Source organism: Ornithorhynchus anatinus, chromosome X3 (genome assembly GCF_004115215.2).
Source record: "Ornithorhynchus anatinus isolate Pmale09 chromosome X3, mOrnAna1.pri.v4, whole genome shotgun sequence".
Taxonomy (NCBI): domain Eukaryota; kingdom Metazoa; phylum Chordata; class Mammalia; order Monotremata; family Ornithorhynchidae; genus Ornithorhynchus; species Ornithorhynchus anatinus.
In genome coordinates, this window is record NC_041751.1 from 31,429,998 (window position 1) to 31,447,280 (window position 17,283).

Here is a 17,283-nt window from a genome sequence, read left to right on the forward strand (position 1 = left end):
GGAACTGAGGCCCGGAGAAGTGAAGTGACTGGCCCGAGGTCACCCAGCTGACAAGCGACGGAGCTGGGATGATGGTCCCGATCCCCCAAAGCGACTCCCTTATCCTCCGGTGGGCACTACTCGCATCTGCTCAGGCGGCTACCTCGGGACGAAACTGGGAGCTCAAGCCCCGATCTAAACTAGGACGAACCTTCGATTTTTGGGGTTTTGTCTTTTTTTTTTTTTTGCTGAATATGATCAGCTGCGGTTCCCCGCTGGGCAAGCCCTCCTGGGACCCACGCTTCGACGCGGTCCTGCATTCCCTCCTCTTGTTCGGCTCCTCCTGGAGCGGGGAGGTCAGAAAAGGGACTGGTCGGGTGATTGAGCATCCTTTTTATTCAGGGGAACTAAGGACGCTTGGACTATCTGCAGCTCTTTCAGAGAGGGCAGTAGGAAGGGTTAGGTAGGTGCCCGATGGCAATCCACCGATCAATCAGTCAAGCCATAATCCTTGGCTGATGAATCGTGGCTTGGCGGCAAAAATTCTATTACAAAATAGTGGTATTTCTAAGCACCTACTGTGCGTCAAGTGTCGGGGTAGCTATAAAACGAACAGAGAGGACAGACTCCCGGTCCCCTTTCACAGAGGAGGAAACCAAGGCTCAGAGGGGGTAAGCGACTTGCCCAAGTTCACAAAGTAGGCAAGTTGCCGAACCAGGCGCTGAACCCTCCGTCACCCGGCTCCCAGTCCTCTGGTCTTTCCACTAGGCCGTGCTGCCCCCCCGACCGGGGGCTGCCACCTGCCCTGGTGACGAGCGTTTTCAGATTCTGGAGTGCAAAGTAGGGTCGGAATCATCGTGATTCCATCGTTGAGTGCTCAGTGTGTGCCAAGACATGTACTAATTGCTAGGGGAGAAATAAGCAGATCTGGTACAGTCGAGCGTAAAGGAACAGAGGCACCATTTCAATGATTTGATGCTCTGTTATACTTCTTGCTGTTGCTGTCCAGTAGCCTATTGATGAGGCTACTTGATCGTCCCGTCGGGATCCCAACGGGCCTGTGAAATCAAGGGGGAGGGTGTCTCGGGCAACATCCCAGGTGTACAGCTTCGGGGTTAGAGGAGGAATGCCGTTCTCGCTTCCTCAAAGACTATAATTCTTCCGGTGTTGTCGTGTGCTGACATGGAGGGATTTTACATCCACTTATGATTACTTCCCCTTGAGGTATCATTTAACTCAGACCCTTGAAGGTTCCGTGATCTGTTAAAGAAAAAAATTACGCTCAGCCCGAGAAATAGTGATCTCCTGGTTCCTCTCCAGGTTTGAACAAAGTTGAGAAACTACTGTTTAATTCCTCTCTCCCAGCTGCCTGGGTAGGTAACTCTTGCTAGTCATGCTGTATTTTGATATCCTCTCTGGGTTTCAATTAAAGTCACAAGAGGCTATCTTTAGCTCTTGTACGATTCCTTTTGAACCTGTTTGAGAAAGTATTTTTAAATCCTCTTTTGAATCGGTCGCCCTCGTATCTAGATCACATTTCCACTTCTGGGGGAGAGTCATTTAAAATCCACTAATGGGTCAAAGGGAATACCAAATACAATTATGGCCATCTCAGCTACCAACATTAGTTTACCAACATTTGCTGTAGCAAATGAAGATTTGACTTTTTCAGTTCCACATTTCCTGTTGGGTTTTATTAGTTCAGAGTCCTTTTTGATCCACAGCTACTCTTGGACTCCTAAGCGATGACATCTCTAGTCATATATGCCCGTTTCTATTTCCATCGATCACTATCTGATGTCTTCTCACTTGTGGATCTTGCAGGAATTGATCGTGTTCTTCCTCAGCTCCTGAATTCTCTGTTGCAGTTCCAGGAATGGCATTTGGAATCCCAGCCGTCGTTCCAGGATGCGGGGTTGGAATTCAGGATTTCCTGCGGTCCTCTCCCCTCAATCAATCAGGGGGTTTGGGGTTCTCATGAGCCCCTATTCGGGAATCCCTCAGCAGTCGTGATTGGGGAAGCAACCAGTGGCTGGACTTGATTGATCAACTGCTATAGAGACATGGGGGGTGGACACCTCAAACTTAACATGTCCCAAACAGACCTCCTTACCTTCCCACCCAAACCCTGTCCTCCTTCTGATTTTCCCATCACTGTAGACGGCACCATCGTCCTTCTCACAAACCCGTAACCTTGGCGTTATCCTCGACTCTTCTCCCGTTCAACCCACATCCTCAGTCCGTCACCAAATCCTGTCAATTCGACCTTCACAACGTCGCTAAAACTGGCCCTTTCCTCTCCCTCTAAACTGCTACCATGTGAATTCAAGCTCTTATCCTATCCCACCTTGATTACTCTGTCCAATCTGATTAACTTGTATCTACCTCGGTGCTTGGCACATAGTAGGCTTTTAACAAGTACCATCATTATTATTATCAGCCTCCTGGCTGACCTCCCTGCCTCCTGTTTCTCCCATCTCCAGTCCATACTTTAATCTGCTGCCCGGATCGTTTTCTTATTAAAATGTTCAGTTCATGTTTCGCCACACCTCAGGACCCTCCGGTGGGGTTGCCCATTCACCTCCGCATCAAACAGAAACTCCTCACCGTTGGCTTTAAAGCAGTCCGTCACCTTGGCCCTTCCTGCCTCACTTAACTGCTCTCCTACTACGACCCAGCCAACCTACTCACTGTACCTCCATCTTGTCCGTCTCGCCACCGACCTCTCGCCCACGTCCTGCCTCTGGCCTGGAACGCCCTCCCTCCTCAGATCTGACAGATGATCACTCTCCCTACCTTGAAAGCTTTATTGAAAGCACATCTCCTCACATTCTTAGTAGAAGGGACAACAGGTATTGCCTCTCCATTTTGCAGCTGAGGGAACGGGGGCACGGAGAAGTGAGGTGACGTGCCCAAGGTCCCACAGCAGGCAAGGGGCAGAGCCGGGATTAGAACCCAGGTCCTCTGACTCTCAGGCCCGTGCCCTACCCACTGGGCCACGCTGATCCCGTGCTGCTTTCCATTCACAATTTTAATTCAAAAATTTCAGTTCCTGCTGTAATCTCACTTAGCCCATGTCTACACAGGCCAACTGAATTGGAAGATTAAGCGGTTATCTCGTTGATATTTGTTTCCACGCAGACAACCCAAATAAAGAATTCAGAACTGCAAGTAGCTTTGGTTGTCTGCTTAAAGCAAATCTACTGCATATTCGTTCAGTTCTCTACTCGAGTTGGGCATACCTAGCTGCTGTCAGTTTCTCTGTGCATTTTAAAATGAGGTGAACTGTCCTTTCTTTCCGCTGCTTTCGGTGACAGATCTTTTTTAAAAAGGTGAGATATCTGGGCGGAGATCCGCTGAATGAAGTGCCGTATTTAAAATAGAGGCGTGTGGGTGTTAGTTTTTAATCTTGGTAGAAGCCAAGTGAACGTGCTCTCTAGCCTAGTCAGATGAGGTCTTCCTTGAAAAAAAGAAACCGAGGCAAGTACAGGTATCGTAAGAGTCTCTGAATTGAATTCAACTCTTGCTATTTACAATTCGATGTGTTGCCCTCTAAAAGTATTCTGATTAGCACGAGGTGGTTCCCAGGTGACCGAGGGGGATGAAGTTGTGAGAAGCAGCGTGGCCTAGTGGATTGAGCATGTCCCTGGCTGGTAGAGGACCGGGGTTCTAGTCCTAGGTCCGTCACTCGTCTGCTGTGTGAGCTTGGGAAAGTCACTTCACTTCTCTGTGCCTCAGTGACCTCACCTGGAAAACGGGGATCGAGACCGTGAGCCCCAAGTGGGACGGGGACTGTGTTCAACCCCGCTTGCCTGTATCCACCCCAGCGCTTAGTACGGTGCCTGGCACACAGTAAGCGCTTAGCAAATGCCCTTATTATCCTAAGGACAGGCCCCGTATGACCGAAGGTCAAGTACAGACAACGGGCACACGTCGGCCTTGGCTTCGGCCTTTCTTCTGTTGGATTGTCCTCTCCCAACCACGTAATAGGTGCTCAATAAGTACCATTGATTGACGAATTGATTTCCAGGCACACTGGCACGCGCGGAGGGTAGGATCTTACCCTCAGCAGAGTCATCTTGGGAAAACGCAGGACGGCTATATATAATTTGGATTAGGAATGACTTTACAAGGTCAAAACCACAAGCAACACTTGTTCAGCCCCCAGAGCCCCGAGGATGTCTTGAAGTCGGTCCATGTATGGAGTAGGTAGTTCGAGCTGGGGCTCCTCTGAAGCCTGAGCTGCCCTGAGGGACCTCTGAAAAGTTTAAGACGGACGGCGCCCTCCCCCAGTGAGACACAGGTTTCCAGGAGCCTGAGGGAAGCGAGCACCAGGTCCAGACGAACGATCCAGCCTCCCAATGAGCATGGTGAGTATGACCAAAGAGGCCACCTCCCTCTCCCCGTCCCCCTCCAGCTCTTCTCTTTCTTTTTCTTTAGTGGCATTTGATAAACGCTTACTATCTATCAAGCACTGTTCTCAGTGCTGGGATACAAGATGATTAGGATGGATAATAAAAACGTTGGTGTTTGTTAAGCGCTTACTCTGTGCAGAGCACTGTTCTAAGCGCTGGGGTAGATACAGGGTAATCGGGTTGTCCCACGTGAGGCTCACAGTCTTCATCCCCATTTTACAGATGAGGTCACTGAGGCACCGAGAAGTTAAGTGACTTGCCCACAGTCAGGTGACAAGTGGCAGAGCCGGGATTCGAACCCACGACCTCTGACTCCCAGGCCCGGGCTTTTCCCACTGAACCACGCTGCTACACCTGGAGCTCACAATCTAAGTAGCAGGGAGAACAGCTATCCCATCCCCATTTTGCACCTGAGGATACTGAGGCCCAGAGAAGTGAAGCGACTTGTCTGAGGTCACACAGCAGGCAAGTGGCAGAGCTGGGATTAGAACCCGGGTCCTCTGCAGGTGATACCCGAAATTAGCAGAGATCTTCATTAGTTATATGAGCAGTGATGGTTTCCTTTTTTTTTAAAAAAAAATGATATTCGTTTAGCGCTTACAGGCTCTGTACTAAGCACTAAGAGAAGCAGCGTGATTAAGAGAAGCAGCGTGGCTCAGTGGAAAGAGCCCGGGCTTGGGATTCAGAGGTCATGAGTTTGAATTCCGGCTCTGCCACTTGTCAGCTGTGTGACTGTGGGCAAGTCACTTCACTTCTCTGGGCCTCAGTTACCTCATCTGTAAAATGGGGATTAAGACTGAGCCTCACATGGGACAATCTGATTACCCTGTACCTACCCCAGCGCTTAGAACAGTGCTCTGCACATAGTGAGCGCTTAACAAATACCAACATTATTATAAAAGCCAATCGGTTTGGACAGAGTCCATGTCCCGCATGGGGCTCGTACTACTAATCCCCAATTTACAGTTGAGGAAACTGAAGCATAGTGAGGTGACTTGCTCAGAGTCACCCACTGGACGCGTGCTGGAGCCGGGATTAGAATCCAGCTCCTCTGACTCCCGGGTTCTTCCCGCTAGACCACGCTGCCACTTTTGAACTGTCTGTTGCGCTATTTCCTAGTTCCCTAGATCGTGGAGAGGGAAAGGTAAAAGAAATGAAACTCAAACCCGTCACGTTCACTACTTGCAGGCGGTTCTGTTGAAAGGCGTGGTGGCATGGAAAATTGTACTTTCTGTATTGGCTGAAGTGTAGTTTGGGATTTTCTGTGGATTTCAGTTATCCATACTCTCCCTCTTTCCCATTCTGCTAAGATTATCGAGTCAGCTGTATTCTCGATTTGCTTGTATCCACCCCAGCACCTAATACAGTGGCTGGCACACAGTAAGCGCTTAACGGATACTATCATTATTATGATGATGATGATGTCAGGACTGCTCTCCCATTTTTTAAAAATTCATTATTCTCATCAATTCTTTGAGGCAACCTGGACTTTTTACAAATGTCCTTTCAAAGAAAAGGGTAAAGTAGCAAGTCAGAGGCCAATCTGGAATTAGAAATCCTGGCCTCTGCATCCACAGTCTATTTAGTTCTCTAAACGATGGTCTAAAGCTATTTAACAAAGAGGCTGGACATGTGGATCTTCAGCAAACGTGAAAGATTTATTAACTGCTAACATTAAAAGTAATAGGAATTTGAACAATTCCCAGTCTTCTTTACAGGAAATGTAAGGAAAGATTTTAGCGGGATATTTTGGTATCATCCGGACACTTAAAAACTCCTCGGGTGAAGAGGGGCCAAATAGAGAATCGTTTTCTCCTTGTTTTAGGCCAGTAGAAAGCCCAAGAAGAAGGAAGGAGGTGGTGTACGAACCCAGAAAGCTTCATCCAGTGTTTTCTCCAACTTTGAGCAGACACAGATCCAAGAATTCAAGGAAGTAAGACTATATTCCATTTGTCCAAAGACAAAAAAACCCATTTATTGATGGCAGGCCAAAAAACCTCAGACTTCATAAAAGTGTCGGGGGTGGGGGGTGGATTGGGGAGATACAGAGAAGAAGGGAAAAGGAAAAGGGTGGAGGAGGAGGGAAGCAGAGACCCAGAGAAAGTCAAGTCCACATTTCCAGAGATTCTGGACGCCACTCCAGTGACTGTTCGTGTTTGGATGACTTGGTGGGGGGAGGAGAGGCACGCACGGAAGCCCAGAGGGAGTCAGAGATTCAGGTCTATTGCCCTCCTTTGCTCCCCGTTCCTCTGACATAGGTGCCGGGCCCGAGAGCAGGGAATTCTGGGGCTCCTGTTGGCCCCGGGGTCTTTTTGTCCGAGTCCCAGTCCATACCGATTAGGAGAGAGGCAGGACCGTGGCAGTGGCTTCTATAAATTCTTGGCAATCCCGATGATCGATCGACCAGTGGCATTTATTGAGGGCTTACTGTGCGGCAGAGCACTGTACTAAGCGTCTGGGAGAATGCTACAGGGTCGGTAGACAGGTTCCCAGCCCACGAGGCGTTTGCGGCCTAGAGGGGGAGACACACATTAAAATAAATTACAGCTATGTCCATAAGTGCTGTGATGCTATTTGTTAAGCGCTTACTGTGTGCCTGTTCTAAGCGCTGGGGTAGATACAGGATAATTGGATTGGACGCAGTCCCCGCCCCGCAGGGGGCTCGCGGTCTTACCGTTTTACAGATGGGGGAACTGAGGCACAGAGACTTGCCCAAGGTCACCCAGCGGACAAGTGGCAGAGCCGGGACTAGAACCCAGGTCCTTCCGACTCCCAGGCCCGGGTTCTATCCATTAGGCCACGCTGCTGGTGGGCTGTCCGTCGTATGGGGAGGAGGGGAGGGCGACACGGGGCCCCGAAAAGGCGTTGGCCGTGGCAGAGGGTGTTTTTTCGGCTAATCCTGCCGCCCAGTGAAGTTCCCCGGGTTGGTTAAGGGACTGGGTTATGCCAGCAGAAAGGTGGGCACAGTAAGGGCCCAGGCCAGTTTGCTGCCTGTCTCTACCCCGACCAGGCCCGGACCGACACCCGCTCCGGGCACACGCTTTAGGGAAGACAGCCAAGCCCTAGCGCTGCCGTGGAGCCGTCTCGCTTCCACCCGAATGCCAGTCTGCAAACCAGCGGGCACACTCTCGGGCACTGATCCAGAGAGAGACGAGTTCTCTCTCCTGTCCAGCCCAGTCTATTATAGCAGATGAGAACGCGTCGTGCAAAGCAAGAATTAGATGAAAAGCTTTGGCAAATTCCGTAAATAACTGGTCTGGTGAACACGGCGGCAGGGTGAGCGAAATAAGCGTGTTTTTGGTTTTCCAGGCTTTCACATTAATGGACCAGAACAGAGATGGATTCATTGATAAGGAAGACTTGAAAGACACTTATGCCTCTCTGGGTATGTATTTTTGAAATAAATCCCTAGCAGACTTTGAAAAATATGAAAAGAAACTCTTTTTACAGATGAGGTCAATGAGGCTCAGAGAAATGAAGTGACTTGCTCTAGGTCGCACAGCAGACAAGTGGCAGAGCCAGGATTAGAACCCATGACCTTCTGACTCCCAAGCCCGTCCTCTATCCACTGCGCCATGCTGCTTCATGCTACGCAGGAACGTCTCCAACAAGATCTTTGATATCGATTTTTTTAGGGTATTTGTTAAGTACTTATTATGTGCCAGGCACTGAACTAAATGCTAGGGTCGATACAAGGCAGTCGGGTCCCTGTCCCACGTAGGACTCGGCCTTAATCTCCATTTTACAGGCGAGGTAACAGGCACAGAGAAGTGACTGGCCCAGGGTCACACAGCAGACAAGTGGCAGAGCCAGGATTAGGACTCTGGTCCTCTGACTCTCGGGCCCGTGTTCTTTCAACTAGGCCACGCTGCTTTAGAAGTCCAAGAGAAGCCTGCTTTTCCACCTTTGTATCAGAGCTGTTTCTCATAAAGGAATTCCAAGATGGGCAACTGACCTCAGTTACATTTAGCCCGATCCCTCCATCTCATGGGACAATCTGCTCTGGCGATGCTGGGTTTCACACGTGCAACACAAATATCATCAAACAAACCCAGCTGAGAATCGACTCAGTCGGGCCAGGCAGGCAAGAAGTGGGGCGTATTCATCAGTGATATTTATCGAACACTTACTATCTGCAGCGCGCTGTACTAGGTGCTTGGGAGAATACAGAACAACAGAATTAGCAGACACGTTCCCTGCCGGAAATGAGCTGATGGTCTAGAGAGGAATATTTGCCAAGACAGCTTAGTACAGTGCCTGGCGCTCAGTAAGTGCTTAACAAATACCATGATTATTATTATTATTTTCCCACATCCCTTCCACCGGTCCCGACTCTGCTCCTTGTTCTAAGCCGGACTTGTCCTGATTGACGCTCGCGCTCCTACTCGTTCAAATCAGGTAATGCAGCGTGGCTCGGTGGAAAGAGCACGGGCTTTGGAGTCCGAGGTCATGGGTTCGAATCCCAGCTCCGCCACTTGTCAGCTGTGGGACTGTGGGCAAGTCACGTCACTTCTCTGTGCCTCAGTTACCTCATCTGGAAAATGGGGATTAAGACTGTGAGCCCCACGTGGAACAATTCCCTGATTCCCTTGTGTCTACCCCAGCGCTTAGAACAGTGCTCTGCACCTAGTAAGCGCTTAACAAATACCAACATTATTACTGGATATAGGATACGTAGTCGGAGCAGGAGAAGGTGACTACAGGGATAGCACTTCTTTGGGAAGCTTCCTCCAAGGAAGAGTGAGATCAGGGCAAGGTAGAGTCAGGGCAGTAGCCCTCCCCTGCCCCCAACCACCCCCCTCCAACTTCACCCCCAGCTCAGAGGGGAAAATTGGTATTCCTGTCAGTCCTATTTATTGAGCGCTTACTGTGTGCAGAGCACCGTACGAAGCGCTTGGGAGAATACGGTATAACAGACATATTCCCTACCCACAGTGAGCTTACAGTCTCGAGGGGGAGACGGACATTAATATAAATAAATTACAATGTCTGGGGGGAGTCGCGGTGAATAGCGGAAGATCAACCCAAGCCAACCGTGTAAAGCTGGACAAATATGCGGTAGAAATGAACGAGCAGGATTATGGCAGGTCGGAGTCATGAGGTTTTAGACCGATGCTCATGCACCCTGTCCAGGGTGGGATTCCACAGTGAGAGGGGACGTTCCAAAATTTTGAAAGGATTTGGAGGAGAGCCTCAAAGATGATGATTATGGTATTTATTGAGCACCTACTACGTGTCAAGCACGGTTCTAAGATGACTGAGACCTATACACTTGGTGGTAACATCGAAGAGAGCTAATTTGGGATACCCAGAAACTTGTGCCAAGAGGATGTATTGTTCTGGGGCCAAGATACGTGGCTCAGTGGAAAGAGCCCGGGCTTGGGAGTCAGAGGTCATGAGTTCGAATCCCAGCTCTGCCACTTGTCAGTTGTGTGACTGTGGGCAAGTCACTTCTCTGTGCCTCAGTTACCTCCTCTGTAAAATGGGGATTAACTGTGAGCCTCACGTGGGACAACCTGATTACCCTGTATCTCCCCCAGTGCTTAGAACAGTGCCCTGCACATAGTAAGCGCTTAACAAATACCAACATTATTATTATTAATATTATTGAAAAGGAAAGGCAGTATCAAGAGATCTTGGTGTTATTATGACTAGAAGATTTACTGGTTATCTGAGTCCATGGATGTGAATTCACTGTTTTTCTGGACATTTAGGTAAAACAAACGTTAAAGATGATGAACTGGATGCCATGCTTAAAGAAGCCACTGGACCCCTTAATTTCACAATGTTCTTGAACCTATTTGGAGAAAAATTGAATGGTAAGTTTAACACTATTTTTAAGGCAATAGAAATGAAATTCTTCACTTGAACCTCCCGTTAGGTCAGATTTTTCAAAACAGGGGAGAACCAGGGACTAGGATCTAGTTGCTTTCTCACTTACGTCACATCTCCGATACTGGATTTTACAGAAAGTTCTCTGCCTGAAAACCAGAAGCAAAACAAATACCATATTTTCTTTGGATTTCAAATCTGGGGGGGAAGCAGTGGAAGACAGTGGTTTGTCAAGCACTTATAAGCGCGTTGTGGGCAGGGAATGTGTCTGTTTATTGTCTCCCAAGTGCTTAGTGTAGTGCTCTGCACTCAGTAAGCGCTCAATAAATACGAATGATTGAACGAATGAATGAAAAACACTGTATTAAGCCCCGGGGTAGAAACAGGATAATCAGGTTGGACACAAACCCTGTCTCACCTGGGGCTCACAGTCTAAGGAAGCAGTAGTTTCCAAGTGGGCAGAGGAAAGCCAAATGATATATTCTCTTCCTAGCATCGTTCCCCAAAAGTTAATGTGGTCCCAATTGTTATGGGCAAATGCTGTAAATAAGGAAAATGCCCTATCCTATTGCCCTTTTCTCCAAGTTCCATGAAGTTGAAACTGTTCATCTTGTCAGCAATGTATCGGGCAGAAAAGACCAGAAATGGGGAGAAAATAGAATACCTGGTCGTTCTACTTTCCATTAGCTCCAGGGGCATGTATCCGGGGAGTCGTGAGCTACTGGCCCCATCTGTAAATGACTACTGCTTGGGTCTAGATCTCGGGTCTTTACGGGGTTCCCTGTCACCCGGGGAGAAATGACTCCTTGAAATGATTGACGTTTACGTTTCCATTTTAGTGAATTTACCAGAAGTTGCTCCGCCCTGTCCTTCTTAGTCCAGCCCCGTCCCATTCGGCCAAGTCTCCTGGCCCCTTTCCGACACCTCGCCCTCGCACCCACTCTCCGGTCCCCCCGTTTCCCCCCCCCCCATTCTAAATCTAGGAGTAGGAGGTGGAGGCAGAAGGTCGGGCGGGGGGCTCCCCTCCCACCCCTTTCCACAGTGGTGTTTGTGGCTGACGGGGAGGGGAGAGAGGGGAGGAGAAAGTCCGAGGCAGATGGAGGAGGGGGAGGGACTCAACCTCTCCGTTGTTCTGCCTCCACTGTGGCCTGCTCTCCGATCAGTCGATCAGTCGGGACAGCAGCATCTGCGAAAGGAGGAAGGTGAGAGGCAGAGAAGGCCTAAGGGCTGGGGGGGAGGTGTGGTCCACACAAATTCTGGGCAACTGTCCCACTGGTGCTGTACTAAAGATGGGCCAGGAGGAGGTCTTGTTTGCTATCGATCAGTCCAGCAATTGTACTGAGTGCTTACTGTGTGCAGAGCACCCTACTAAACGCTCGGGAGAGGATAATATAACAATGTAACAGAGCCGGTAGACACGTTCCCTGCCCACGTTGAGCTAACGGTGTACATTTCACCCCGCTGATGACATCAGCCTCTCCGACGCAATACCAGTCGCCCAAACGGTGAGCGAGCATTTGTGAGACGTCCTAAGGACGCCAGTTGTTTTATTCATTCAATAGTATTTATTGAGCGCTTACTATGTGCAGAGCACTGTACTAAGCGCTTGGAATGGACAAATCGGCAACAGATAGAGACGGTCCCTGCCCATTGACGGGCTTACGGTCTAATCGGGGAAGACAGACAGAAACAAGAGCAATAAATAGAATCGAGGGGATGGACATCTCATTAACCAATAGCAATAAATAGAATCAAGATAGCAATAAATAGTGTTAAGCCGTAATGAATCTCATGTATTCCGCAGGTACTGACCCTGAAGAGACAATATTAAATGCATTTAAATTGCTTGACCCGGATGGGAAAGGACATATCAACAAGGATTAGTAAGTTTTCTCAGATGGTCAACTTTCTTTAAAACCTTCATCTAAATCATAACGAATTCCAATCATTATTACTGTTTTTAGCTCAACTATTAACAGCATTTTCCTCTTCTCTCTCTGTACCCAAGAAAGTTGTTTTTTTCTCCCCCCATCACCCAATTTTCTTGTTTTAAATGGTACTTGTTAAGCGCTTAGCTGGAGCAGTTACGAGAAAGGCAGGTTGGACACGGTCCCTGTCGTCGTCGTCATCATCAGTGGTATTTATCGAGCTCACGCTGTGTGCAGAGCACTGTACTAGGTGCTTGGGAGAGTACAGTGCAGTAGGGTCGGTAGATGGGTGCCTGTCCCCTATGGGACTCACGGCCTAAGCAGGAGGAAGCAGGACTGAATTCCCACTTTACAGAAGAGGAAACTGAGGCACGGTTAAGTGACTTCCCCAAGGTCACACATTGGACAAGTGCCAGAACGGGGATTAGAACTCAGGTCCTCTGACTCCCGGGCCCAGGCTCTTTCCACTAGGCCACGCTGCTTCCATGACACCCTGCCGCCGGGATCTAGAAAGTCCACGAACGGGGCAGAGATTCTCCCGTCGGGTCTGAAGCTCTGGATGAGAGCTTGACCGATACCACAGTTTTATTATATACGCAACTCCAGTTTTGAGTGAACCGGAGATGAGAGGTGAGGGAAGGAGAGAGGCAAAGCAATGTCGGAAGTGGTCAAGAGAGGATTTGTTAATGAATTAGTGGTTTAGTAGTGAAGATAGCGCGGAAAGGAAGACAGCTGGTCAATCCATCAGCGATATGCATCGAACGCCTACCGTGTGCAGGGAACCGTACTGAGCGCTCGAGAGATTACGGTACAACAGAGTCGGTGGACATGTTCCGCGCCCACAGTGAGCTTACAATCTAGAGGGGGGGGCAATGGGTAGAATATACATAAATCATTTAATTTATAGGTATGTACATGACTCCTGTGGGGCAGAGGGTGGAGCGAATACCAAATGTCCAGAGGTCCCAGATTCGAGTACATAGACGCTGCAGAAGGGAGAGGGAGCTGGGGAAAAGAGGGCTGGATCGGGGAAGGCCTCTTGGAGGAGATGGGACCTTAATAAGGCTTCGAAGGTAGGCAGAGTGGGGGGTCTGGCATGTGTGGAGGGGAAGGGAGTTCCAGCCCAGAGGAACGACGTGGGAAAGGGGTCGGCTTTGAGACAGACGAGATCGGGGCCCAGTGAGCAAGCTGGTGCTAGAGGAGCGGAGCGTGCAGGCTGGGATGAAGTAGGAGATCAGGGAGATCAGGGAGGAGGGAGCGAGCTGATTGAGTGCTCTCAAGCTGACGGTAAGGAAACACCACTCGAGGCGGAGGTGGATGGGCGGCCACCGGAGGTTCTCGAGGTGGGGGGAGACGTGGGCCGAATGGTCCTGTAGAAAAACGATCCGGGCGGCAGAACGGAGCGTGGAGCGGCGTGGGGAGAGACGGGAAGCAGGGAGGACGACGAGGAGGCTGACGCGGTAGTGAAGGCGGGAAAGGATAAGCGCTTGGATCAGTGAAGGCCGAAAGGACAGGATTGGGTGACAGATTGAATATGTGGGCGGAACGAGAGAGATGAGTAGAGGACAACGCCAAGTGCCGTTCTGGTAATGACTGGGTTTACAGATCACTAATACCGCGACCATACGAATAGTATATGCTTATTTATCACTTCCTGACAGTGACGACGGTGTCGTCGGGAAAAGATGGAAATTTAAACCTGAAACTTCTCGTGCAGACAGAATGCTTCTAGTGACCGTAATCTGTAATTTTGCAATTGCCAATCGCAGTAGCCTTTTTGAGAAACCATTTTGCCTGCTAAAGGAGTGTGTGTTGCGTTAATGACAGTTCTCCAACTACTAAATGGGAAGAAAGGATTTTTCAAAACCGGCGATCAGCTTGCTTGGTATATAGCTCCTAGTTTGGATTTTTTTCAGGTGTTAGGCTTATGTTAAAGAAGGACTCGTTTTCACTTTTTTTTTGTTTTATGTGTTCATTAGTATAAAGCGTTTGCTGATGTCACAAGCAGACAAGATGACGGCTGAAGAGGTTTGCAATTTTTCTGTTCCCTTACGCCTCTTGGATGATGAAAATTGCTCGTAGGGAAGCCACAGATGAATGTGTCAGAGGTGTAAAAAAAAGCCAAGGTGCAGAGGTCGGGGGTCATTCCCATGGTTTACCCGAGCACGAGGACACAGCCCATATGCGTAGTCATCGTCAATACCGTCCCTTTAGCGTCTCTGAGGTTACACTGCTTCACCAAGGGATTCTCTGTTTTTTATGGCATTTGCTGAGCGCTCACTATGTGTCAAACACTGTCCTGAGCGCTGGGGGTAGATACGAGTGAATTAGGTCGGACGTAGTCCCTGCCCCGCATGGGGCTCACAGTCTAAGTCGGAGGGAGAACTGAGGCGCGGAGAAGTGAAGAGACTTGCCCGAGGTCACTCATTCGGTCGTATTTGTTGAGCACTTTCCGTCTGCGGAGCATTGTACTAAGCGCTTGGGAGGGCACAGTACAACAGTAAACAGTCACGTTCCCTGCCCACAACGAGCTTACAGTGTAGAGTACACGGCAAGCATTTGGCCAAGCCGGAATTAATAATAATAATAATAATGTTGGTATTTGTTAAGCGCTTACTATGTGCAGAGCCCTGTTCTAAGCGCTGGGGTAGATACAGGGTAATCAGGTTGTCCCACGTGAGGCTCACAGTTAATCCCCATTTTACAGCTGAGGTAACTGAGGCACAGAGAAGTGAAGTGACTTGCCCACAGTCACCCAAGCTGACAAGTGGCAGAGCCGGGAATTAGAACCCAGGTCCTCTGACTCCTAGGCCCGGGCTCTTTCCGCTAGGCCATGATGCCTCTCTCGCCTTAAGGAGCAGGCCGGGCTCCTTTTAAAAGGCAAGCCCCGGGGCTGCCAGCTACAACCTCAACTGCCGACAGTGGCCCCCGACTACCAATCAATCAGTCGGTGGTATTTACCGAGCGCTTACGCAGTATAGGCCCCATTGGAGCCTGCTCCGAAGTATGATGTGAATGAAATCTTGGCAGAAACATCACTGGTTTAGAAATCATTCAAGGCATTTTCCTATTAAATCATTCTCTGTCTGAATAACAATTCCGAGAACGGATTATCGTCCTCATCGATGGTATTTATTGAGCACTTACTGTGTGCAGAACACCGTACTAAGCTCTTGGGAGAGTAACAGTACAGCAGAGATGGTAGACACGTTCCCTGCCCACAGCAAGCTTACAGTCTAGATGGGGAAACAGACCGTAATCTAAATAAATACTTCTCCTGCCAGCATTTATTTTACGTCTTGGACCAAAGGAAATGGTCTCCCATTCCTTTTGAAGTTTTATTTGGGCAGTGTGCATCTTCATTCTTCACCCTAAACTGTAGTACCCGGTTTCCTGTATGAAGCAGCCTCCCTGTCACCTAAAGACTTAATAATGATGGTATCTGTTAAGTGCTTACTATGTGCCAAGCACCCTTCTAAGTGGTGGGGTAGATACAAGGTAATCAGGCCGTCCCACGTGGGGCTCACGGTCAATCCCCATTTTATAGACGAGGTGACTGAGGCACAGAGAAGCGGAGTGGCTCGGCCAAGATCACACAGCAGACTAGTGGCAGAGCCGGGATTAGAACCCACGTCCTCTGACTCCAAAGCCCAAGCTCTTTCCACTAAACCACGCTGCTTCTTGTGGCTCCTTCAGTCTTAAAAATGCTCTCAAACCGAGAGCTTAGACAGTGGCATCATTCCCATCGCAGGTGTCTTGTGCCCTTCGTTAACAGAGCGGATTTATAAGGCGTCCCAGGCTAGGAGGGCATTTTCGCGATCATTTCAAAATAATAGACCGAAAGAGGGCAAGGGACCTGAACTGATTGATTTGCTTCCCAAATGAAGTTCAAGTTGAAAACTGGCGGGAATTGGTGATGAGAATTGACGCTATTTGCCCTTTCCCTAAATACTATGCAGGTAGACCAGATGTTCCAGTTTGCGCCTATCGATGTCGCCGGCAATTTGGATTACAAGGCTTTGAGCTACACTATTACACACGGGGAGGAAAAGGAAGAATAAACAGGATCCTTTGGCTTTGAGCTGAATGGCAGGAAATAAAAGCAGCGGGAAATAAAACCACCGAAGGAGTTTCTCGTATTTCTCGAACCGACCAGGAGTCTTTGGTTCATCTGTCGGATTGGGACGGACAGATGGGTCCACGTTTATCTCTTCTCTCCCCTGACCGATTTGCGTTGTGCCGGTCTAAAAAGCGAAATGTACACCCCAAGATCCTCACCCCCCTGCCCTAGTATTTTAAGAGTTATGGGACCGCTTAGGTTGATGTCCCTTCATTTCTTCCTCTCCTTTCATGCTCTCTCTTCACCCCAGCGTGATCTCTCCCTGGACGACGTCAGGCCCTTACCTCTTGCTCTGCGTTTTGCGGTAGCTGATTGGCTGGAAGCAAAAATCCCTAAGTGTCTTTTACCTTTGGCTCCTCAAGCGGCCTTTTAAAAACTCCCCGGGAACCTCATCGGCAGCGGGATCCTTCACCGTCCCCTAAAGCCATCTCTCTTCGTTGGAGAGACGTTGCACCTCAAAAGGGAGGACTGACAGAGATAGAGTCCATTTTACGAGGTGTGCTTTGCGAATCTTCCCCGGGAAGGCTCATTAGACTCCACGCTGACTCCAAAATCACTCCGCCAGGCCCTTGGGCAACTGCTGGAGAGGGATAGCGTGTCATGGCCCAGGTTCTCTAGGTCGACTGGCTCCGGTACATTCCTTGGGCCTCCCAGAAGCACCCACTGTCAGGGTTTCAGCTACTTCTTGGAAACCCTGGGCACCCCACCCTGACTTCCCTGAAGCCACTGTCATCCTCTCCTTCTGGGGGGGGGGGGGTCAGCGGAGGTCACGCGAGGCCCCAAGAAGAGCAGCAACAGCTACTAAGAGAGCCCCTCCACCCGAGTCTCCCAGGGTACTGGAGTTCCTTCATTCCCTCATCCTCCAACCCTACCACCCGCAACAGCTACTAGTCACTCTTTTCTGCCGCTCTCCTGTCGTCCCCCCGCCCGCTCCGGCTCTGCGTTCCTTGCAGATTTCCATACTTTTCTCCCACTCTAATCTTTGGGGACTTGAATCTTCACGGTGGTG

At 49.5% G+C, this 17,283-nt stretch overlaps 1 protein-coding gene across 1 annotated transcript; it reads left to right on the top strand.

The window, feature by feature from the left end:
* On the top strand, positions 1-16,276 carry MYL5 (myosin light chain 5). The gene is made up of 8 exons (XM_039910665.1): positions 1-109; positions 4,141-4,349; positions 6,220-6,327; positions 7,704-7,779; positions 10,109-10,213; positions 12,031-12,109; positions 14,134-14,182; positions 16,114-16,276. Exons 2-8 carry the CDS (start codon positions 4,341-4,343, stop codon positions 16,213-16,215), a joined length of 528 nt encoding a protein of 175 aa, XP_039766599.1. The 5' UTR covers positions 1-109; positions 4,141-4,340; the 3' UTR covers positions 16,216-16,276.
* The last annotated feature ends 1,007 nt before the right edge of the window (positions 16,277-17,283 follow it).